Source organism: Bombyx mori, chromosome 10 (assembly GCF_030269925.1).
Source record: "Bombyx mori chromosome 10, ASM3026992v2".
Taxonomy (NCBI): Eukaryota; Metazoa; Arthropoda; class Insecta; order Lepidoptera; family Bombycidae; genus Bombyx; species Bombyx mori.
Window position 1 is genome coordinate 17498340 of NC_085116.1, and position 25137 is coordinate 17523476.

The following is a 25137-nucleotide window of genomic DNA, read 5'->3' on the forward strand; positions in this document are numbered from 1 at the left end:
TGAGCGTTATGTGGCTACTGTAGTCAATATGTTAAACACTATGTGCGAGGAGCCGTCAGAGTGGCCGAACGTATTGCCAAAAGTACAGCAGTCAATTAACACGACAGTACAAAAATCGACTGGTTTCACCCCCTTACGTTTACTAACCGGTATAGAAGCAAATATACCTATAGTACAATCTCATCTAAACGGAATTATTAATGATGAGGATTTACACCCCAATATTGACGTCCAAGCTGATCGTGAAATAGCCAAACAGAGACTACAAAAAATAGCAGAAACATTTAAACAACGATTTGATCATGTTAGGCGGAATAATAAACAATACAATATAGGTGATTTGGTCTATGTCAGCCAAGATCATAGGCGTAATGATAAATTAAGATCTAGATTTAAGGGCCCTTACGAAATTCAGTCTATCCTTCCAAATGATCGCTATACTCTGAAAGGCAACGGTAATGTTAGGAATATAGTTGTCGCTAAGGAAAAATTACGGTTTTGGCCAGGAGAATGGGTTGATGATAATTTGTGATTTCTTAGATTTCAAGATTATAATTGTTTGATGATTATATTTATTTTTCAACTATATAATGTTTTGTATTTAAATTAGTTCTTTTTTAAGAACATGAGTTACCTACATAAAATGTTACTAAAAATATATACATGGTACAAAAAGAAATTGAGAAACTTACGTCATATTGTGAATGAGTAAAAATATTTGGCTTTAAATTTTATCTGTCTGAGTACCGCTGGTCGGCCTACTATTTGGTGTCAATTATCTCACAGGCAGCGGGTGAATGTGATTGACATGTCTATGTAGTTGGCATTACTCAATAATTTTTCAATCCGAGTACCGCTGGTCGGCCTTCTATTTGGTGTCAATTATCTCACAGGCAGCGGGTGAATGTGATTGACATGTCTATGTAGTTGGCATTACTCAATAATTTTTCAATCCGAGTACCGCTGGTCGGCCTTCTATTTGGTGTCAATTATCTCACAAGCAGCGGGTGAATGTGATTGACATGTCTATGTAGTTGGCATTACTCGAAGAGAGTACCGCTGGTCGGCCTTCTATTTGGTGTCGATTATCTCACAAGCAGCGGGTGAATGTGATCGACATGTCTATGTAGTTGGCAAAAATACTCTGTTACTTATTTAAAGGGGACCATCGTGTCTATGCAAATGGTTGATTCGACTTGTTTGAAAACTTTTGACTACTTTCTTTCTTTTTTTCTGTGCCATGTATATTATGTTGATTAATGAATCGAATATACCTACTCATATATTATAAATAAAATAGTAACACAATACTTCGAGGACGAAGTACTGTCAGTATGGCCGTGATAGCTTATGCCTATGTATAGGTATAGATATATAACACAAATAATGTTAGTAAATTAAGTAATAATATATTTATAAATAATTGCAGTAAATACAAATTTAAATTAAAGCCAACGTTCGAGCGATGACAAACAAGTATGACGCATAGTTGTTTGTCACCGCCTACAAAAGCCCCTGCGCCGACCAATCTCGATTCGAGCCCGGGACACCAGTGCTACGAGGCCCCTATTGTTTGTGCTGTGCAATTGTGTGTGCCCAAGTGTGAGAGTGTTTCATCTGGAGTTGCTGTTTCGGAGTGGAAACGCCCCGAACAGTGAGACGAAGGACCCGGGAACAGGTAAGTGGATCGACACTTCTTTCCTTAAACGATTAGTTTAATACGGGTAGGTGTCGACCAGCCTGTGTAAGCTGCGTTACCGTTTTATTTGAATATAAAACCGGCGAACGTTAGCGCCACCGAGTCTGGCCTCCCTGTGTCATTCCCAGTCCTCTCCTACCCTTCGGGGCTAGGCGGGGCGGTCGCAAAACCCGATAAACTGGTCTACGTAGAAGGTTGTTGGCGTTTGAACCCCCTACCGTTAGTTAATTAAGTCTCGACAGTAAGATTATTTAATCCCTTATTTTTATAAATTAATTTCTTAGTACCATTTAATATAATAGCAGTAATTTTATTTTGTTATTTCATTAGTTTACCAATTAATTTAATCTACCCGCTTTTAACAAAAACAAGTGGCGCTGCCATAGAATATTAAAATTACGTTTGTCTTTTCTTTTGTATCTACCTACTTTTAATATCACATTTTGTTTAACATAGTTTAGTTTAAAATTTTTAATACATTGATTCTGGTGCACCGGCCGGCATTCATAAGTGGTCTATGCTCTATCCATCCATTGTTTATTTAGAGTTATCCTGATTTGTTTTATTAAGTTAGTGTTAGTATTTAGTGGGGTTCCCGTCTAATTATTCCTTCATTTGATTGAATTTAATTTAATTTATTATCTTGTTATTTTGTTGTTTTATTTCAGTTTCTTTATTGTTATTTTTACTTTATTTTAGTATAGGTTTTCAATAGTTGGGTGTTCAGTGACCCTTTTACTAGTGAAATTCGCTGGTAAAAGAGAGTTACTCAACAATCCGGTAAGTTTATTGTTTGTTAAGTACATTTGTATAATAGGTTGTTAACATATTATTATTAATTTGTTTATTTGAATTCTTTTGATTCATTAGGGACTAGTTTGTACCGGAACCGGGACTCACCGCTTGTCTAACACTGACCGAGTACAGATGCAAGTGTAGTTATATTATTTGTTTAGTACATTCATTATTAATTAGCACTTATTAGTTATCGGTAGATTTTAATTTAATTTCGAGCAGTTAGTCTAGTTAGTCTCTTTTCTGTTATTTTATAGTTATAATTATATAATAGCAGTATCCCTTATTGCCGGTTAACCGGAGCCCAGTCTAACAAAGTAACATACCAACTGGCAACGCTCGGGAGTACCAATGACTCAACCATCGTAGGACCAGGGAAATCATGTCGTCGGGGAACTCACCCCCGTTAATCAGCACACCCGGCCCGTCCAATAAGGGACGTCAGGCGACTCACAAGCCAACACCTGCAACCCGTACAAGCTTGACGGGACTCGGGTTGGACAGCCAGCCCGGGCCTTCGGTCGCGGCCCAGGGGTCCCCGAGGATCGGACCGAGGGAAGGTAATCTTCCCTCGTTGACCGATCCCTCCGGGCCCTCTCGGCCGCGGAAGAAGGCCAGGTCTGAGTCTGACCGAGGCTCGTCAAGCGACAAGGATAAGCGTCCGCGACTGGGTCCTTCCTCCAGATCGGAGGGAGAGGAAAGTGCGACCACATCCACCGATCATTCCTCAACTGAATCCGTGACTCCTTCCACGTCTAGATCTTCGTCCCCCTCTGGGAGCCCAATCCCAGCCAATAAACCAATTCCGAAGCCTAGGGCCCCCGCCAGGACAGGGACAGCCCTTAGGCAACTACGATCCCCTCCACGCTCTCCCTCCCCAACGTTATCCCCAATCCCGGTGGACTCAACCCGAGGTGCCCCCGCCCTAAGCGGCACGGCGGGCAACCTGGATTCCACCAGGTATATGGACCTCGAGTCCACCAGACCCCAACATATTCCCTTACCGACAAACCCCAAGCCTTCTACCTCCTACGCTGCCATGGCAGCTAGGCCAGGTATTCCTACCACCCAGAGGACTTCCCAATCCCCAAAAGCCCCTCCCCCGAGGTCGAAGGGTCGTGCCCAGGAGGTATTACGTCGACACCCACCAATTATGGTGGAGGCCCTCCCGAATTGGCCTCGCCATTTGGCGGCCATTAGGGAGCGCTTAGGTCGAGCTCCCTCGGCGCGACCCTTCGGCGCCGGTTTTAGATTTCTGCCGACGTCGGTCGAGGAGTACAGGGCGGTCCAGGCCTACCTGTCGGAGGCCTCTGCCAGGGATGGTACCATTAAATGGTACTGTTATGCCCTGGCGGAGGAGATGCCTTCTAAGGTGGCGGTCCGGGGCCTCCCTGCCGACACCGACGAGGCAGAAATAGTCAATGCCCTGAAGGAGCTGGGATTCCCGGCTCGATATGCCAGGTGCATCAGGTCCCAGAGAGGGCGACCGGGCTGCGTGTTTCACGTAGCCCTGGACCACCTCTCAAGGGACGACCTCGCCCGCTTGTACGCAGTCAACGAACTGTTGTACTTGCCGGGGGTGACAGTTGAGGGATGGCGTCCAACCCGAGGGCCCGCGCAGTGTCATCGCTGCCAGGCCTTCGGACACGCATCCTACAACTGCCATCGCGCGGTCCGCTGCGTAAGGTGTGCCGGAGAGCACATTGTAGCGGACTGCCCGAGGCCGAGGGACGGCCCATTCTCCTGCGCCAATTGTGGGAAGGACCACGTCGCCGTCGACAGACGGTGTGCGGTCTTCCGCAAACGGGCCAGGATGATGGGAGTCACCGTCCCTCCTCCTGCGCCACCGGTGCCTCGAGCCGGGGGTGCAGCTCCTCCGGCTGTACTTCCCATAGTAAGGGGGAAGGGGAAGGGGAAAGGGAAATCTTCCCTTCCCCCGGCCCCTCCCCCTCGAAACTCCATTCCGTCCGCCGTGGTAGTGGAGGCTGAGCCGTCAGCGACCACGTTGATGGCGCAGGCCAACCGGCCGCGGCGGACAAATAAACCCATTCCCGTTCCTCGTGGTCGCACTTCCGCTGGTGTCACACCTACACCTCGCCCGACCGGCGGTCCTGCACCCGGAAAAAATAGTAATAGGAACAAAAAGAAAAAACAAAAGAAAAAAGATAAAAAAAAAGAAGCACGAGAGAGAGAGGAAGCCATCAGAGCGACTGATGATGCTGCACCTCTCGAACAATCCCAAATGGTCGTTGAGACAATGGAGGTCAACGAGGCCTCCCCTACTGCCCAAACATCGAACTCCAATCCGCCATTGCCATCGGCCCATCTGGCCGAAGACAATTCTAATCTGAACAGCCAGCCCCCCCTTCCCCCCCGCCCTCAGCGCGAGCGCCGCAGCGGTCGACAGGCCTCTCAGCCTGCCGGCTTTGCTGCATGGCTGCTCACACTGTGGGAAAAATTGTCCGAGGTGATCTCCGGAGTAATCCGTGAGATCGCCTCGGGAGCCAGTCCCTTCGGGGCGCTCCTGTCGGGGTTCTACCGAATGATTGCGCAGTTCAATGGCTAGCCAGGAGCTGCGCATCATTTATTGGAACCCCGACGGGATAAAGTCCCGAAAGAACGACCTGCTTGTTCTCGCCCGGGAGTACAACCCTGAGGTTCTGCTCCTGGGCGAGACCTTGTTAAAACCTCAGGATGTGTTCAGGATTCCCAGCTACTTCATGTACCGACGTGACGAGCTTACCCCTGCCGGGCGGCCGTTCAGGGGCACTGCGGCCCTTGTCAGGCGGGACGTGGTGCATGATCAGTTGGATTTGCTGTCCTTCTCATCGACAAGGTCAGTCGGTGTGAGGGTACACACCTCGGGGGGAGATATGCGGATTTATGCCGCGTATAGACCCCCGGGGCCTGAATTCCACCCTGAGGATATAAGACGGGCCCTGAATTACGACAGCCGCCCAGCTCTGCTGGTCGGGGACCTCAACGCGAAGCACGTCGCGTGGGGTTCCCGACTTAACACAGCAGTGGGCAGGCGGCTGTTAGAAGATGCCGATAGGGGCGACTACTCTGTGGTCGGCCCTGATGAACCCACGCACGTCCCGACCGCCGCGCGATACCAGCCCGATGTGCTGGACGTGTGTGTTCATAAGGGGCTACGGTGCCCCGTAACGATCGAGGCACTGTACGACCTGGGTACCCCACATCTCCCTGTCCTGGTGACACTGGGAATGGGGCTCACCCGGGTTGCGACTTCGCCCCTACGACCGAAGGTCGACTGGGAGCTCTTTAAGAGACGACTAGTCGACCTTCCCGTAATTCAGGACCCCAACACCCCTGAGGGGGTCGACGACGCGGCAGTCCGCCTTGTCGACTCCATCAGGGGAGCGATTGACCAGGCGACGACTCTTGTGCCCAGCGGCGGGCCCAGAGGTAGACTCCCGGCCCATCTGAAGGCGATCATTCGCCGGAAGAGGGGCCTGAGGAGGCTCTGGGCGACAACTCGTTGTCCCAGGATCAAGCGCGAGCTTAATGAGTTGGAAGCGGAGTTGGCGGCGAAGATTAGCTCCTTCCGGGGCTACGCGTGGGAGGAACGGATTGAGGAGGCCCGTGAGGACCCCTCTTCTGTGTCCCTCCACCGACTTTGCCGCCAGCTCTCAAATCGGCCTGCCCCGTCTTGTCCACTCGTGGACGAGAGGGGCAACCGATGCTTCTCGGCTCAGGCCCGCGCCGATGTCCTGGCCGCAATGCTGGAGCGGCAGTTCGTTCCGAATGACTCTGCACCCTCAGAGGCCGCATTCCACCAATCGGTGGAAGAGAGCGTAGCGAGCCTACTCTCCTCCCCGGTGCCTCCGTTGGGAGATGATGCTTTCATCACTCCCAGTGAATTGCGCCTCTCCATCAAGCGGATGAAGAGGCGCAAGGCGCCGGGTGAGGACGGTATTCCCTCCCTCGCATTCTTCCATTTCCCTGAAACGGTCGTGTCATATATGACACGGCTGTTCAATTCCATTCTGTCCACAGGACACTTCCCGGGAATTTGGAAATTGGGCAAGGTTATCGCCTTGCCCAAACCCGGCAAGGATAGGAGAATTCCCTCCAGTTACCGTCCGATCACCTTGCTGTCGCATGTGGGCAAGTTGTTCGAGAGGCTGCTGCTGAGAAGGGTGTCGCCGCACATCCTTCCCAGACCCGAGCAGTTCGGGTTTCGCAGCGGTCACTCGACAACGCTGCAATTGGTCCGCGTCATGCATCACTTGGCGGATCGGTCCAACGCGCGCCAGTACACGGCCGCAGTCTTTCTCGATATCGAGAAGGCCTTCGACCGTGTCTGGCATGCGGGACTGATCCACAAGTTGGTGCAGAACACGGACCTCCAGCACGCCTACGTGCGACTGCTGGGGTCGTACCTGGAGGGAAGATCCTTCTTTGTCGCGGTCGAGGGCGCCAAGTCGTCGGTGCGCCCAGTCTCGGCCGGAGTTCCCCAGGGAAGCGTCCTGGCTCCATTCCTCTACGCTCTCTACACCAACGACATTCCCACGCTCGAGGGTAACCTCCAAGCGTGGGAAGTAGACGTGAAGTTGGCGCTGTTTGCCGACGACAGCGCCTACTTCTCGTCATCCAACGTCCCCTCTGCGGCCATTCTGAGGATGCAGAGGCTTTTGGACTTACTGCCCCAGTGGCTGGACCGATGGAGGGTCGCGGTCAACGTGGGGAAGACTGCGGCTATCCTCTTCGGTCCGGTCCGCACAACAGTCGTCCCGGGACAGCTCAGTCTCCGTGGCGCTAATGTCGAGTTTAGATCCAGCGTCCGGTACTTGGGGGTCGATATCGACCGGAGTTTGAGGATGACCGCCCACGCCAATAAGGCGTTGGCGGCCGCTCGCTGTGCGAGATTCCTCCTCCGGCCGGTGTTGGCCTCTAGGTTGCCGGTCAGGACTAAGCTCGGCATTTATAAGACGTATGTCCGTTCCCGTATCACGTACGCAGCTGAGGCCTGGTATCACCTCATCCCGCAGGGTATGCGGGCGAGGTTACAGGTCCAGCAAAATCTGGCTCTTCGCACGATAGTCGGAGCAGGGCGTTACGTCAGAAATGACGTAATCGCCCGGGATCTGGATGTGGAGTCGCTCGAGGAGTTCATCCGGAGGCTAGCTCGTAATCTTTACGAGCGGGCTGACGGTGGACCCCACGAGCACCTCCACAATATAGCTCCCTTGCACGCCAGACCACCTGATGGTCGGGCGCTACCAAGGGAGCTACTGGAACCCCCGGCTATGGTAAGATAGTCGGCTTAATCGGAGTGATATGGGAGTGCTCATAATGAGTGCCCCCATGGGACTGAGCTGTCCACACTCGTCATGTCCCCCTACATCGTTGGGGTGCCCCCTTATGGGGACCCATTTCCCACCCCCGTTGGGTGGACCACTCCCCCGTCTGGGGAGTGTTTAACATCGGTCCCTCCCCGCGACGGTCTTCCCCTTCTGGGGAGCCCCTAGCGGGTGAGCGCCAAACCAGTGCCGCGGCTCCCCCTCTGGCTTGTAGAGGTGGGGCCGCGACATGGGGCCGGTGGCGGGCCCCACGGTTGCTGACTGTTGTCCTGGCTTATGTATATAGTAGAGTAGTTAGTTTTTAGTTAGTTTAGTTAATTGTGTAGTTAGTTGTAAGGAAAAAAAAAAAAAAAAAAAAAAAAAAAAAAATAGCATTAGGAAGCAGAGGACAGCAGCCGGCGCCGGGGTGCGTCGTCCGCGGGCACCACTCCCCCTGCATCATCAAGCCCGTCGTATTAAATATATGTATGTATTTTTGTCGATGTGAGTGTACCGAAGCACGCTGCGAACAGCCCCCCCCAATCCAGTCCTGCATCCATTTCACCCCTGCCCTATGTGGCAGGGAGCGTCTGCCCGGGTAGTGGGGTTTACCCCGAGGCCCGCTCCGTGCCCCCGTAAGGGAGTACGACGACCCCGAAGAAGAATCTCGATTCATTCTCGGTTGAGACGTCGGGCGGTGCGGAGCTCTCTCTCTGGCTTGATACTGAGTATAAGTGTGGACATTGTGAATTAAAAGATAAGTATAATTATTACGTTATTAAATAAATATTATTATGTATGTAAAATGTTTCTATTTGCCATTTATCATAAATAAATGAATATACAATGATTATTACATAATGGTATTATTATTACTCAATAGATAGATGTTCCTGATGAAGTAACTGTTTTGAACTATGCTTCAATATGCAATTCAACAAATATATAGTGTAGAATTACTAAATTGCTAATTCTTAGGTTGTTGTTAGATAAAATTGCTATTACACGCAACATACCATCCATCTCAAAATACGCAATATTTTTTTTAAATTATACGCCTTTTTAAATTAAAAAGCCAAGGTAAATAGAGTTATCTAAGCTAATATTTGTAACAAACCGCGCCACTTTACAGTAATTTTAACTTTATAGGTTCTGACGCGGCGGCTTACCGCCTCATTAAGCTCGTTATAAATTTTACAAACAGAGCTTTTCAGTTTATTATTTAAGAGATACACAGTCGGTTTTGAAATTCAGATTAAAATTACTTAAAGTAAACTTCATTCAGCCGACAAAAAATAGTTTAAAATGAATCATAAGAAGCTTTTATCAATGTTTCTATGGTTTCATTTTCTCTGATATAATGTTAAATCTAATAATGTTCAAATACGTAAAATAATAATTTTCAGCTTCCATGATTCCGGATTAGTTTTTCATCTTGGGCTCTTGGACGCTTCGGAAACACAGAAAGTTCCATAATAGCATTTCGTTCAATTATTTAGGCATACAATGGCACAAACAAACTTATAAATCGTGATTAAGCCGTTTACAAGGGTCCAGGGAAGCTAAAAGCTTTCGAAGGACGAATTCGGATCATAACATTTTATTGAAATAATATTAATATCATTTACTAGTGGTAATACAGTTAAGAGTTTGACCTCCCGCTCGGATGCATGGCAGTTGGATGTATTATATAGTAATTCCTAGTATAAGCGTGTTGCGAACTCACATAGGTCCTATCATCATCTTGCCTGTATTTGCTGCAAAGCAGTAATGCGTTTGAGGGGTTGAGCAGTGGATTTGCGAAGCAAGTCGTAGCAGCTGTCCAATTTAATGGGATCAGATTGGTGACTAGGTAAGAGTTTATTCCCACACCGCCACGTCATCACCACCTCACCATCATAGGAAGGAAATCGAAACCGTCAATTTATTCTCAACGGAACATACAAGATTATATCAATGTGAGGATATATACAATGTATGTACCGTTACAATATTACGCAGTATGTAAAGATATGATATAAACAACAAAACAAGTACTTGCTCATACAATGTTTGTTCATCTAACAAATACCAGATGCATAGCGATGTTTTGGAAACAAAATCTTCTTAAATAGACCGAGAATTTACAACAATTTTGTGTTGCACTGACTCAGATGCTCTAGAAGTCTCTTTCCTGTATTATTATAGGATCACTCTACCGAGAGGCGCACTTACAGCTGTCGTATTGATTATCAATGTGAACAACGCACGGACGTTTGTCTGTGCCCATACCATAGGTGAACTATTTGTCTGCTTTCAGTAAAAAAATAATTAAATGCTTTATACCCAAAAAGTGTGTTTCCAGAGATATTTTCACCTTGGAACTATCATAAATTGGAGCTACTCCTCGGTGCATGGAGTTATAATAGCGTTCGATAAATAAGTAGTTATAAGATTTTGATCTACTATAGACATATTATACTCGTGAATATATTATTTGAAGTCGTCGTGGCCCAAAGGATAAGACGTCCGGTCCATTCGTGTTGAGCGATGTACCGGTGTTCGAATCCCGCAGGCGGGTACCAATTTTTCTAATGAAATACGTACTTAGCAAATGTTCAAGATTGACTTCCACGGTGAACGAATAACATCGCGTAATAAAAACTCAAACCCGCAAAATTATAATTTGCGTAATTACTGGTGGTAAGACCTCTTGTCAGTCCGCACGGGTAGGTACCACTACCCTGCCTATTTCTACCGTGAAGCAGTAATGCGTTTCGGTTTGAAGGGTGGGGCAGCCGTTGTAACTACACTGAGACCTTAGAACTTATATCTCAAGGTAGATGTCTATGGGCTCCAGTAACCACTTAACACTTGGGCTGTGAGCTCGTCCACCGATCTAAGCAATAAAAAAATAATACTATGCTCCAACATCATCCCTATTTATGTCCGTAGAAGTAATGCGTTCCCGTTTGTTCAATGATACGATCGCCATGCAGTACATAAACAAAACCAGCCAGAAAAATACCTAAATTGTTGATATAATTAAGTACTGAAAAATATAAAATCAAAGGAAAATATTGTCATTATTTCAGTCTATTTGAGATCATAACCTCAGGATTTAAGCTTGGAGGCTGGATTCACTTTATGGCGTGTTTGGGCACGAGTAAAATAAGTTTAAAATGTAATGTTTAAAATTATAGAAACTATGTCGTTGGCTTACTTTGTTTGTTCGTATCGCGGTTCTGACCCGCGGAAGCCGTTGCCACAGGAAGTCGTTACACTTTCTGCTCACAGATCAACGTTTTCTAATATCTTAAAACATTAATTTTACTTCGTTTACGGCTACCTCTGCATTGCATTTTTATTTTACTAACAAATCCTAGCAACAATTTGATGTGATTCTCGCTAAATAAGAACAAGCCTGCCAATATACGAAGCCAGAAACTTCCCTTGAGAAGTCAACAACTGCACCAAGGTCGTACTGCAGCGGGGTCTACACGCAAATGCTTACAAACTACAATCATTGTCAAGTAATGTAACGGATGTGGTGTGTCCTTGAAACTATACCTCGATACAGGCAGCGTGGTCCATCCTGGAAAAGAGTCCGGCTGGTTCTTCGAATATTCATGGCATATTTATTACTTATTTTTTATTGCATAGATGAGTGGACGAGCTCAAGCTTACATGGTGTTAAGCGGTTACTGGAGCCCATAGACATCTACAACGTAAATGCGCCACCCACCTTGAGCTATAAGTTCTAAGGTCTCAGTATGGTTACAACGGCTGCCCCACCCTTCAAATCGAAACGCATTACTGCTTCACAGCAGAGATAGGCAGGGTAGTGGCACCTATCCGGACTCACAGAGGTCCTACCGCCAGTAAGCATATCCAATATTTATTTAAATGAACGATGATGAAGCAATAAAATTCAGTAATAAAATCAGATCCACAAATTTGCATCAGTAGTGTATTTGTTACGAGCCCACACGGGTCATAAATACCCGCTTGTTTCTGCTCTAATACAGTGAAAGATATAATATATGATATTTCATTTTATTTGGGACTCAGTTAATTACAATCCGATCTTTCACTAGCTGTAGGTTCTGTGTGACTGCACTCTACATTTCTGTCTACCAATGAATGTATCACTCTTAACTCGATGACGGTACGTTTCTGTCTACCTCAGTTTCAAGAGCACATCAAAGGAAGCGCATGAAGACGTAACATTTACGAGCAAGTTAACGTTTTAGTTAAAAATATAATTGTTTTACGATTAGTTTAACGATCCACAGGAACTGATGTATTGAGTGGCCCCGGGGATCGCACTGGAGATGTTAAGCTGCTGAGAAAAATATATTTGAGATACTGCTCTCTTGAGTGTTTCAATCAAGAGTAACGTCGGGTCTAGGATCGTGCCGCTGTATTGTCTGTGTTTGAAAGCTAAATATTCCGCCCTACTTCTATAGGAGTTACAAAGCAAAAATTGAAGGGAGGTAGGTAATCTACGGAGAAAAACAAAAGTCAAGGATACTAATAATAGTATATGCAGTTTGATAAACAAATAGACTATTTGCGCATCAGACCTTCTTGATAAATATGCAAAATATTCCGACACAATTCTAAGCAAGCCAGGGAATAACGCAGAGATCTCAAGTAGAAGTCTTATCGTCAAGAAATACTAGATGCAACGCTATGTCTCTAATATTCACAAAACAATAAAGAATCAACTCGAAATCTTTAAGATCGTATATTTTGTTTAAGACATAACAACGCTTTATAAAATTCAGTGCGAAAGTTTTAGAGTAGCGCCACTAGAACGAGCCGACAATAAACTTAGTTCCATTGAATTTCTGTTGTATTTATTCTTTGCGGTTAAACTATTAGCGTGCGCCTACATTGGAGCATTCAAAATCAGTCACTTCCATAATTAGTTAATTAGGATACATGAGTAGAGACACACGCTCCTCAGGACACATGATTGGTGGAAATAGGCGTGCGGCAGTCAGGTAGCGAGGACGAAATTTTTGACTACCGCCTAATGAAAAACCGTCAGAACGGATCCACAAAGAAAGAAGTGTCGTTCTGCATATTGCTGTCACCACCAAATTGAACATGGTGGTACTAAAGGGATCGAATCTTAATAAAATACATGTGTGCCGGACCAATTTGGTGGACGGCATACTCGATAAATGTAAACAAATTAATTCTTTTAACGACTGGCGTTCTAAATGAAGAGTGTGGTGAGACAAATGGACTATAAACTCTCGTCTCCACTTTCATGATTCTTTTCTGTGCTGTTAATAATTGTTAAAGTTGTTTTACAAGCTCTATTTCACGGAGGAGGAATAGAAGGACTCAAGCTGCTGATAACTAGGGGGGGATCCAAGAGGTAATTCGTTAACGCCTTAGCATCAGGTGGCTTAGAGTCCAAGGGAGCTTGTAGTTCCCGTCCGTCCACTCGTACATATCACGAATGATACTCCGAACGTACCCACCGAATGTCTTCACTCATTACGATACGGACAATTAAACGTCAAATCAAAAGTCATTTATAAGGTAACAACCGGCTTCGACCATCGTGCGGAAACATTCCGCTGAGCCTGTAGCCTCTCTTGCACTTGGTGCGATGTGAGATGGTACCAGGGTCGGCGGCGAGCTCCCCCTTTGAAAGAGCACGGCTGTAGTTTTTGCTGGGTTAACTTGGATGTGCCATTTCCGAAACTATTCGCGACGTGGAATTATTCGTGACGAGGGGCTTGTTTCTAAGCAGCCGTGTCATCAGCGAAGACGGCGTGAATGTGTCACTGCCTATATAGACAAAATATTGATACCTACCCTTACTTACTCGGGACCAGTAGTGCAGTTTGTTCACGAGTCCTTACCGTTTTCTTGAAATAAACAAGTTGCTTGGTAGAAAAAATTATATCCGTCCGCACCGTATAAAATCGGAGGCAATAAAAAGAAACATATCCCTGTTATTCAAAAGAGCAGTTTATGATATTTCATAGTTAAATTTACGTATCAATACAAGTATATTTAGGCAGTCGTGACGTCATTGTTGAAGCTGCCAAATCCATAAAGTATTTAACACCGTTTACGCCACAAACGGATCCGGAGCAAACATTAGTTTAGGAGTAAATCGTCCCAGTTCACGGCGCTCTTAGTTTATGAGCTAGCTAGGTATCTGTTTAGTTCATGTTGCAAGGCAATGTATAATTTTTTTAAGTACTATAATTACATTATTATCTTTGATGAAACGAAAAATAACGGGAATTTTAACATAAAGCAAGTTACAAGTTCCGAACGCCGCCTGATCGTAATTGGTAACAGTAAATTGTATACTGCTTCTGACGTATGTATAGAGAACGTTGGCTCTCTCTCATCAAGTCTCCCCTCCCCTCTTCTCCTCTTAGTCGGCTGATGTGCCAATACGTTCACATATGATGGGTCTTTAATGGTATTTACATTAATAAGTTACCTAAAATTAGCCTTAAATTTTTTATATTATAAGTCAGAAAAATGAAACCTGAAAGTAGAATTTACACAATATGTAATTTACATCAAGTTGAACTTTTACTATACTATAGTTATATATAGCTAGTAATGTCTAATGAACTGAATAGTGAGATTGGTTTTCGTTGAATTCCTGCTGATTATGTAGCAGTGGTTTAGTTTTCGCATCAACGCATTTTCCTTCGTGTGGTACAAGTTGCTATAGAGTTCCTTCTTACAAAATCTCTTTGCTATTAACCAGAAGAGCCTTGCTGTGAATTTGGAATAACTTTCTAATGATATAAGCTCATACGAGATAGCAGTGGATACAAGCCTAAGCAATGCCATTTTATGTAGCTAAAATAAATAAAAAACTTGCGCAAATTATAGCTTTCGTCTTTCCTGTTAAAAATACAATACTTGCAGCTACATCTATGACATTAACGCGACCGTATTTAGTTAAGAGGCTGCTTAATTTGAGCACTCGTGAATATGCTTCATTATACATACCACACCACATTAACGTGGCATGTGGCAGTAAATTTACAATGGTATGTGCTGAGTCTCAAACCTGCAACCTTTCACATAATACGAAAGAAAGATACCGCTGGAGCTTGAGCGTGGTAACCTTTTATCCTTTATTGGTAGGAGAATCCACGAGAACTAGACGAGCTCATGATGCCCTGGCTTGTAACATACAATCGGTGGTTACAGCTATCAGAGGCTGAGTTCAGACAGCAGGATGCTATCGACTGATTTTCGCGCCACTTGCCTTCAGCAAATTATACCAGAAGTTTTCAACTTCTCGTATTTCTCTTACGTCTTGTACTACACGTCACGTTACAAGTTAATCGCTGAGTTATAGTCGAGTTAAGATATACTGGTGCAGGGACTACGCGATTTTACGCAATGTTCTGTTGATACGCGTCACGATAACCAGAGACTTGGCTGAGGTGCCAGCTGCAGGCAGCATTTACGAGCGCATGAAACACATCCACTGTATTTATTAAAGCTCCTGATGTTATTTCTGATAATCTCGGTAACAACCAGATATTAAGCTCAGTCCCATTTATATTACAAGCGATTTATAACAAGAGAAAACTCACAATTTCCTTTCAACAAATTAATGAGGCCCTTATTTCGTCTGCAGCTTAAGGAAATACGAAAAATATACATGTATATTTCTCTGTTAAATTCATTTTTTTAAGTGAATGCGTACTTATAGCTTGTACAAGAATGATTTCAACAAATGGCGAAAAGTATCCCGAATTAAACTCAATATTTTCTATTTGCGTAATTCCTGGTGACAGACGTGTCGTGAGCCCACACTTATAAAACCCCGTCTTACCTATTCTTACCGCCAATTATTGTACCGGAAGAGTAGATTTTTGTTTAAAAATAAAACTAGCAAAACAATCATCTGGAGCACTAAATTATAACTTAAGAGGGAACTATACCACAATCGATTACATTTGGTAGCTAAGCTACAATTTGGGCATCGAGAGTTGAGCATCAGAGACCGTCGCACGTGCCTATCTGACAAGATTTCGACTTTTGTCAGAAAACACTCTGCCAAACCATGTTTACCAGACTCCACAAGCTGCAAGTCATCACGGACCCGCTACACGCTTCGTTTCGCGTTATATATCTCCGGTGATGATATTTCTATCTCCACACACAACTATATACTTACATAACTAATTAGATCTTAAATGCATATGTCCGGCGTGGTTGGGAGTTAAGATAAGGTTGACCGGATAGGGCCTTGAGGAACAGGATAACTTGAGAAGCTACAGACTTGTCTTAATCAACAGTTTGGTAATACTGGATGGGGCTCACCAATTCACTCGTTCTCGAGTACTAGTCTTAGTAAACGCACCTTGCTTCATAAAATCAGCTCTGACTCAGAGACGAATAAACAAAAATCAATTATTCGTTTTCCTGAATTTGAGTCACGCGAGCACACAACCAGCATTACTAGTTCACATTTTTAGTACCGGTTATATTTAGTGTGTTTACGTTGAATGCTCTCGCGATCTTGTTTGAACTTGGCTTTGATATTAATTCTATTGAATTAGGCGGACGGACGGCTAACGGTAGAAACACGCAAACACACCTCACATCAACCACAAGTGAACAAATCTGAACTCAGTGGTATGTACGTGGCGGCCAGTCTTGTTTGGACTTGACTGCTGCGCTGAACCGCGGCTAAGGATCACGAGTGTGGTCTTGGCGGTGTCGCTCTTCAAACTAAAACCCAAAGCACTGAAACAGAAAAATGAAAGCATGCGGTAGGTATGTCCCGGTCGGCACACATAGTAATGTAATCACTATGTGTTCGAATGCCGCAGGCGGGTACCAATATTTAATGAACTAATTTAATGAATGACTATCTATATGACTTTGTTTCTGATTTTATGTTACAATATATATATTTTCCATGTTAATGTAATAAAAGCCCTTCTTTTTTATCTATTTTTTTTTTCAAATGTTCTCGAGGTCTCTTATAGTGGTAAACAAGAGCGCATAACCGAATGTTCATTACCCCACAAAGTCCCCGAGGTAGTTAAATTTGCAGTGCAGGACTGTACTCAAATATTATATTACATATGTAAATTCATAATGTAAACTCAAGTGTATTGTAGTGTTGCGTGACCACGAAAACTCTATCTTTAACGTAATACCTAAATAGGTGTCTAGTTATGTTATGCTCCACACGCATTTTGATGCAGAGATTCAAGGTGCATTGAGGAACTAGCTACACTTGGTACGAAGCTTCTCATATTGAATTGCAGAAGAGCACAGGTACCTTCTGATAGGAAGTGTTTTATGCATAGCCGTCAGCTGAGATTGGCTATGCCCTCGATAGTACCTCCAGCTTCTTTCGGCTAACAGCACCCTGGTCAAGGCGGCCCTTCGTCCTCCAGGACCGAACGTGTCAGTACAACCAAGTACCGGGCATGACAAAGTTGAATATGTAAATCTGGTAATCGACCTCTTTCAGGTTTCACTTGTCTAAAATTTTTTGCGACAATCCAAACGCAATCTTTAATTTGGTAATAATATATTTAGGCGAAAGGGGCTTACGTGTCCCATAGAGTTTTCCAATTCTACCCTGTACGTTATCACTGGTATAACGCGGCCCACATAAATCGTGCGTGGAATTACTGACTGATCCCAATGACTTTATTGCGCGTTTATGGTGAAGATAATGTTTTGTGGTTTCTTTCATTTGTTTATTATTTCCACTGATATTTTACCATTAAAATCATTTTAACCTACTTTTTAAGAGTTTCATGTCGATACCGTGCGTCAACTGGTAACAGGTAAACGTGTGCTGTTGGTGGGTGCACACAAGCATGTCATGTTAGTTGTCCAATAGGTCATAATAGTCAACTAGGCCTGCCCGCAACTTTGGCAGTCTACAAAAACTCCACTTATTTACTGCTACCCTATGATCCAGCACAGATTAGGTTTAATTTGTATTAATAGCCATCCTAAATATATTAAATTTATTTTGAGTTACGGAAAGTCAGAGAGGACGAACGAGCACCGTAAAAAGTTCCACCAAATCATCCACACGAGATTCAAAGACCGTTACGAACACACGACAAAATATTGGTAATTTGATGGACAATGGTGTTAATTAAGTTTCAATTCTGTCTATTAAAACACTTATTATCTCGGACTAAGCCGAGTCGGATTTAAATAATAATTCAGAACAAATATTGTTATTGGCATAGTCAATCGAATGCGAAATGCGTTGATGAAAGCGTCTTCCCTTGGGAGTTCATCTCGCGGGCTGCGTTTAATGAGATTGCGCAGCTGTACGGGGCTTGTGGTGCGGTACATAATGTTACGCGCTAGGGGTCGGGATAAATGAAATTGCACCGAAGTAAAACTTAAAAACTGTATTCAACACTTAGAACATTTCACTACACTTTAAAATTCTCAATTCGCTTCTTTCGCTTTGCTTCAGGTGATCCGTTCGCTGTTTCGCTTCGATTACTTCCGATTACTGACTGCCTTCGTGACATCCCTGCAACGCTTTTATAGTCGGTACCACATCCCTAGAATTATCGAGAATATTTCACATATCTCTAGTATTGTGTTTCCGCTATCTGACAATAGATGGCGATGTACTTCTCGGGAGTTCTAGGTGCTACTAGGTCCTTCGATATTCGTTCGACTATTCGGCGATAGATGGCGTTACTATTACCGGCGTAACAATAATAATGAAAATGGGGTAAGAGATTTAGATTTTTTTATTTCCATTCTGAGCAGTTGAGCTACGGCTCATCTGATGGTAGTCTTTGTCAATAGTCTTAAGCGAAGTTGTGAGCTTTGTTCGTATAGGTCAGACAGTCTCATCACTTTCTTGACCTGAGATCATTAACACGGCATTTCAAATCAGTCAGTAAACATTCTCATTATTAGTAAATAATGCCAGTTAAGAACGCGTATTGTTTAGTGAGCAGGATGTGGCATTTTGCCAGCCAGGGAAGGTCCGCTGCATTGTTCCGCAGAGAACTGCTTAGTAGTCCGGTCGGAGTTGATACAATCACGATAATAATGTATTAATGTACCCTTTGTATCAAGCGGTCCTTACGAATACGAGAACACCCATCATTAAATATTATTCTATTAGAGGTGTCAGTGCGTGGTAGACCGGCACGGACGGTCCAAATTGTACTGTTCCCAATTTGTAGATATGTAAATCCCGTTAGTGCAATTCGGGTTCTGGCTGGTGTTATTGTTTTCTATAACAGCAACAGCAACAGTACGGCGCGCAGGTTCTGCGCTACGCGTTGAGGTGGTGGATAGTATTCGCATAGTATTCTTGTGAGCTCCGGTAACCACTTAATTTCATATAGACGGGGAGCTCCCCTGCTGGTCTGCAGTACGGCAATACAAATAATAAAAAGATGTGAAAATTATTAAAACAAATTTTGTTGAATTTGTTATTTATTTTAATAATGAAATTGCAAACTTATATGTGTCTATACAATTTTTATTTTTGTAATTGTGATGTTGGGCGTCGCTGAGTCTGTGGATTTTGGTAGCCGCTTAAAACGCAAGGTGTATCGTAAATCTTCCACCCAACTATACCAAGGAATAAATTAAGAGTACCTCATAGTCCATCTGACGTTCCACTCTGGTCACCAGTCTATGATTAAACCAATTAACACAATAAACATGACATTATAAAGAACATCTAATCGTTCTTCTTGTTGTCAAGAACATCAGCCCTCCAGTGCACTTGTATTACCTTTAGCACTTTAGATAAGAACCAGACAAACATGAACAGTAGCAGCAGAACGTCTATATTGAGCATCTGCAGAGTAGTCAATTGAAGGAGAGCTGGAGACCTCAGTTGAGGAGCTCCACCAGTCTTTATCACCAGCTCGATCCAATGAAGGATTTGTCGTTGGGGCTCGAGTGTGCTCTGAAGGTAGATTGAGACTTTTTCTGCGTTTTTGTGGTAACTGGAAGAAAAGGCTTAATGTACACTCTGTATGGCGACTCTGATAAGTTTGTTCCGGAAGTAAGTTCTGAAAGGAAACCTTTGTTGGAGCTAGTAGCTTGACTCGGTCACTTTCCTTAGCTTTCTTTAGCATCGCTATTTTATTTTGAATTTAAATTGTTTTATTGACAAAATAATCTCTCAGTTTTTCTTAAATTTTTTCTATGTCGAGCGTAGTTAGGAATGGTTTTGTTAATTATTCCATTAACGTATATCTGAAAATTTTGGCAAATAATAAAAAACGAAACAGAGAAACTGGCTTTGATCAATAAGTAACTATACTGAGATCTTAGATCTCGAGGTGGGTCGCGCATCTACGTTGTAGATGTCTATGGGCTCCAATAACCACTTAACACCAGGTGGACTGTGAGCTCGTCCATTCATCTATGCAATAAAAAAAAAAAAAAAAAAAAAGGAATAATGAGACAAATACGAACAGAGAATAAATAAAAATGTTCCACCTATTGTTGCTAAGAATCTTGTTCACGGAATCCTTGATCTTGTGTGCGATATGCTCACTGAATTTGACTTTGATCCCTCGTCTTCTCGCGTGAGCTAAATCCATGGTCACGAATTGATCTTGGTATAATGGTATGCCAATGACTGGTACACCGAAATACGCTGCTTCGAGTAGAGAAGTAGTTCCACCATTTGTTATCAGCAAAACTGTATTATTGTGGTCTGGAAGAGGGAATACAATTCCTCAGATTTCAAGAATAATAGAAACACTCACGCACCGCTTTGCTTATGATGTTAAGGTGTCATCATTAACAAATGTGGTTTATAATGAGTTAAGGTTTTTACAATAACAGATAGGTACGAACAAGATCAAAATTTGTTATACGTTTTTTACTATTAAACAGTCAATATGGTAAGTACGAAATCGTCATTCTTGCTTCTTGTTCTAGGTCGTGGTGATTCAAAGGATAAGACGCCCGGTGCATTGCGTATCGAATGATGTGACTGTGCTGGTCTTCGAATCCCGCAGGAGGGTACCGATTTCTTGAAAGAAATATATACTTAACAAATGCTCACGAATGACTCGCACGGTGAAGTAGGGTATCTTGTGGGCGCACGGGAAGGTGCCATCGCCCTATCTATTTCTAATGCGAAGCAGTAATGCATTTCGGCTTAAAGGGCGGGAAAACCGTTGTATTATAAAACTGATACACAGAATTCATGTCTCAAGGTGGGAGGCGACATTTACCTCGTTGATGTTTGTGGGATTCGGTAATCACTTACCACTAGGTGGGCCGTTAGCTCATCTAACCGTAAGCAATTTAAGAAAATTAAAAAAGGATTTTGTAAACAAGCAATGATCTTGAAATAGGTTCTTTTTTTTTTTTTTATTGCTTAGATGGATGGACGAGCTCACAGCCCACCTGATGTTAAGTGGTTACTGGAGCCCATAGACATCTACAACGTAAATGCGCCACCCACCTCGAGATATAAGTTCTAAGGTCTCAGTATAGTTACAACGGCTACCCCACCCTTCGAACCGAAACGCATTACTGCTTCACGGCGGAAATAGGCGGGGTGGTGGTACCTACCCGTGCGGACTCCCAAGAGGTCCTACCACCAGTGATTACGCAAATTATAATTTTGCGGATTTGATTTTTTTTTTATTACACGATGTTATTCCTTCACCGTGGAAGTCAATCGTGAACATTTGTCGAGTACATATTTCATTAGAAAAATTGGTGCCCGCCTGCGGGATTCGAACACCGGTGCATCGCTTCATACGAATGCACCGGACGTCTTATCCTTTAGGCCACGACGACTTCAAAGGTAATGGTGAATTGTGCTAGACTAAGGCATGTGTAAAGATTGTGACAAAACAAAGTTTGTAAATTCACAATCCGGTTCTCTGTACTCAAACTTGTAATTATCAATAAAAACACACCCAACAATGGAGCATCGCCACAATACGGTCGGTGATCAACATCGAGTTCTAGAAACAAATTATTACAGAAACTATCCAATTGTGCTCTGTTCACTGCAATTCATGTGTAAGTGTTCGCATCGTCAGGCTCGTTAAAAAACAATCGATCGGTACTTACTTAAGATGCGGAGCCGAGGAAGCTGTTTAAATACATAAACATTATCGGGTATATCCGTCAGCTGCTCTCCTGTCTCCCACATGGTGATCTGGTCGAACTGACTGAAGACATGCAGCAAAGTTCTTTTGACGTACCAAGGCAAGATCTTACTGTCCGCGCTGAACAATATTGCTCCGTGTTTGGCATTGTCTAATAAATCTTGCAAGTTCTAAAATGAACGCAACAAAGAAATTTAGCGCAATCTTCTTGTCTGAACTGGTTTTACAAGTTGGTGATACACCGTATTGAACCGCCGGATTGGTTAAAAATAATGTTACCTTTTTTTCTTTATTGCCCTTGTAGGCAGAAGAGCATATGGCCCACCTGATGTTGTGGGGTTACCGTCGCACATGGACTTCAGCAATGCCAGGGGCAGAGCCAAGCCAGTGCCTACCATTACCTTTTTTCATTATCTACAGTAATTTCATTAATTAAAGTAAAATGTAGAATGCACACATACATACCTGCGGTAAGGCTTTGGATGGCAATTCAATATGATGTCCTCCAACGTACTTAGTATTGGGGGGAAGAGGTAATATTTGGCCAATTTCGGGATCAGAATTGATAAGTAACAAGGAAGCCTTGTAGAGTACTCTTTCGTATTGGGACGGAGAAAGGCCTCTATGCTGGAGCACCGATTGATAGAGTTCGTAATAAGCAGGAGACTCGACGTAGTGGATCATGTAACTGGAAAATTGGTTAAAAGAATTATATTAAATTATCGATTTAAAAATTTTTAAGGATTTTTTTCGTCATTATATAATTACATTAAACGGATTAATAAAAAAAAATCTTTAAATAGCCGTAATTAGAAAGAACAAAATACTTACGTGATCCAACCACTTAGATACACTTGACGTGCCAGCCTCATCACCCTCTCCCGAAAGCCATAAGGAGGCAAGGCCGCTTCAGAGGACAGTAGATCAGTGCTGTACACTGGACTGGTCTGCTCCAGCATTAGCTGTGACGTCATCCAGGAGGCATCGCATGCGGTGTACCAAATCAGAGGACATTCAAAAACGGCTGCTAATCTGTGGAGATATTGAACGTCCATAAAACAATTTCAATGTGATTAACAAGATAATTATAAAATAATAACAATAATAATAATAATAATTTATTTATTTCTCTCTTAAAGGTATAGTACAAATACAAATGGAAATTAACCTTATAATTTATTTTGTAAGCCTTTGAAAGAGCTGAAGTCTGTACTAGGTTCAAAGACCTGTATTACTGATTATGTATGGTGAGTTTCGTTTTTTATAGCTTTTATTCCGCCACCCACCTTATTTATTTTATATGCGAGTCACAAAAGTCCCGTCTAGTTTGAAGCCACCAGCAATCAATAAACTATCGATTTTGAATAACGGCTAATAAATATCGGATATAAATAGCTTAATATTACAAGTCTCCAAAGCAGTAAGTAATAGTATAAAGTCGATTTTCGACTACCGGGGGACCACTACTTATAATAATTGTGGCCGTCTTGATTGCGATGGCCAAAGTAAAAGACGATTTTAAGGATTCTGTCATGTTTGTTTATGTGTACAAAATATTAATTATCTCACGGTGCAAGTAGTCCGGTGTAGTACCACTCAGCAATCACCGTATCAAATGTCTCCTGGTTGTCTTGAAGCAGCTCTCGTACCTTTTCGTTCTTGATAACTTGTTTGGCCAGAACCACTCCCAGCTCTAGGGTCTTGTGGCTAGTGTGGTGTCTTTCTATCAAATCATTTACATCTAATTCTTGGCCTTGAATAAAGAATAGAAATGCATGAGATAAGATCTCTTGGGGTTTGAATTGATAGGAAATAAAGTCCTAGCTAGAATTAAAATATTATAATACTATAGTCCCTAATGCTCAAAACAAATAAAAGTTCAATCTTACCATCTTCTGGACGGACAGTGATGACCTTTAGTCGTTTCCTCTTCATCTCCGTAAGTCGGTTTATGTATGTCACCTAAAGGCATGCCATCAATATTTTATACGGAATTATATACATTCTGGCATTTTGGTTTATATGCTACTTTTTACAGCGACCTCGTGTCAGTTGAGACCTCGAACGCGTGTTTCAAGCAGCATCATTTATATTAAGTATTATTTTTTTGCTTTGATGGGTGCGCGAGCTCACGGTCTCCCTGGTGTTAAGTGGTTACGTTGAAACATGAGTTCTAAGTTTCTGCCCCACACTTCAAACCGAAACACATTACTGCTTCACGGCAGAGATATGCGGGGTGGTGGTACCTACCCATGCGGGCTAACCAAACTCCCACCACCAGTAATATATTTTTTGCGGATTTTATTTTTATTACAAATGTTTACATTTGGGTACATAGCTTTATCATGGGAGTCATTTGTGTGTATCGTGTTAATTACGTATTTCATTGCAAAAACTAGTGCCCGCCTGCGGGATTCGAACACCGGGACAGTCACATCGCTTGATACCACCGGGCCTCTTATCCTTTAGGCCACAACGACATCAATAACCAATTTAAGACTAATTGGGTCCTATTTTGTTCTGATCAATCTAACGTTTCAGTAATCGTACCTCATGTCCAGCATCCAACAATGTCTTCACAATAGAATCTGTCAATTGTTGATGACTTCTGCTCGGCACTGGCGATACCACCAGCACTCTACTTCCCCAGCATAAGCACACAGCACAGAAAAATAACACAGTACCGAACATCATTCTGTAGCTCATAAATTTAATTGAAATTTAAGCTTGCTGTTTGTTCAAGTTTTTAATAAATTTAGTGTATTATATATATCATACGTGTGGTCTTGTTTAAGATAAGTTTCAGTGTAAATGTACGAGATTGGCACAGATTCGACGATCTGTTATCATGAGATAAGATCTACATCTGGGAGATATCAGGCTTATATTTTGTATTTTTAACAAGAACATATTAAACAATCTGTCACGTCTAACAGCCACACGGTACTTACGTTTTCCTTCTTCGTTACGGATGCTGGAAACACACACACAGAATGACCATAAGTACGAAGCAGACCTCGAGAAGCAAACATTCCTCGACATACCAGACCATCGTATTGTTGAATGTGTACCTATATCGTGCGCTGACAGTCCGGCACGTTTGCCTATCTTAAAAATTATATAATTTCTCTTATACTTTTGATCTCGGATAGACTTATCTTCAAGCGTGCTTTGGAAACTTGCCTAAAGTACATACCATACAAAGTAAAAACAAGACGCGGAGAGATCACTAGAAGACTTT

The 25137-nt window shown here is 43.3% G+C and overlaps 2 protein-coding genes across 2 annotated transcripts; one reads left to right on the forward strand and one right to left on the reverse strand.

Moving 5' to 3' along the window:
* Positions 1-2876: 2876 nt before the first annotated feature.
* LOC119629008 (serine/arginine repetitive matrix protein 1-like) lies at positions 2877-19109 on the forward strand. The gene is made up of 4 exons (XM_062670363.1): positions 2877-3738; positions 4081-4852; positions 18018-18120; positions 19044-19109. Exons 1-4 carry the CDS (start codon positions 2877-2879, stop codon positions 19107-19109), a joined length of 1803 nt encoding a protein of 600 aa, XP_062526347.1.
* A 380-nt stretch (positions 19110-19489) lies between these two features.
* On the reverse strand, positions 19490-24602 carry UGT48C1 (UDP-glycosyltransferase UGT48C1). Its single transcript, NM_001257045.1, is given in 8 exon segments — positions 19490-19760; positions 20260-20479; positions 21859-22066; positions 22362-22584; positions 22728-22928; positions 23466-23649; positions 23786-23858; positions 24447-24602. Coding segments are annotated over 8 exon segments (1536 nt in total).
* Between the last annotated feature and the right edge of the window lie 535 nt (positions 24603-25137).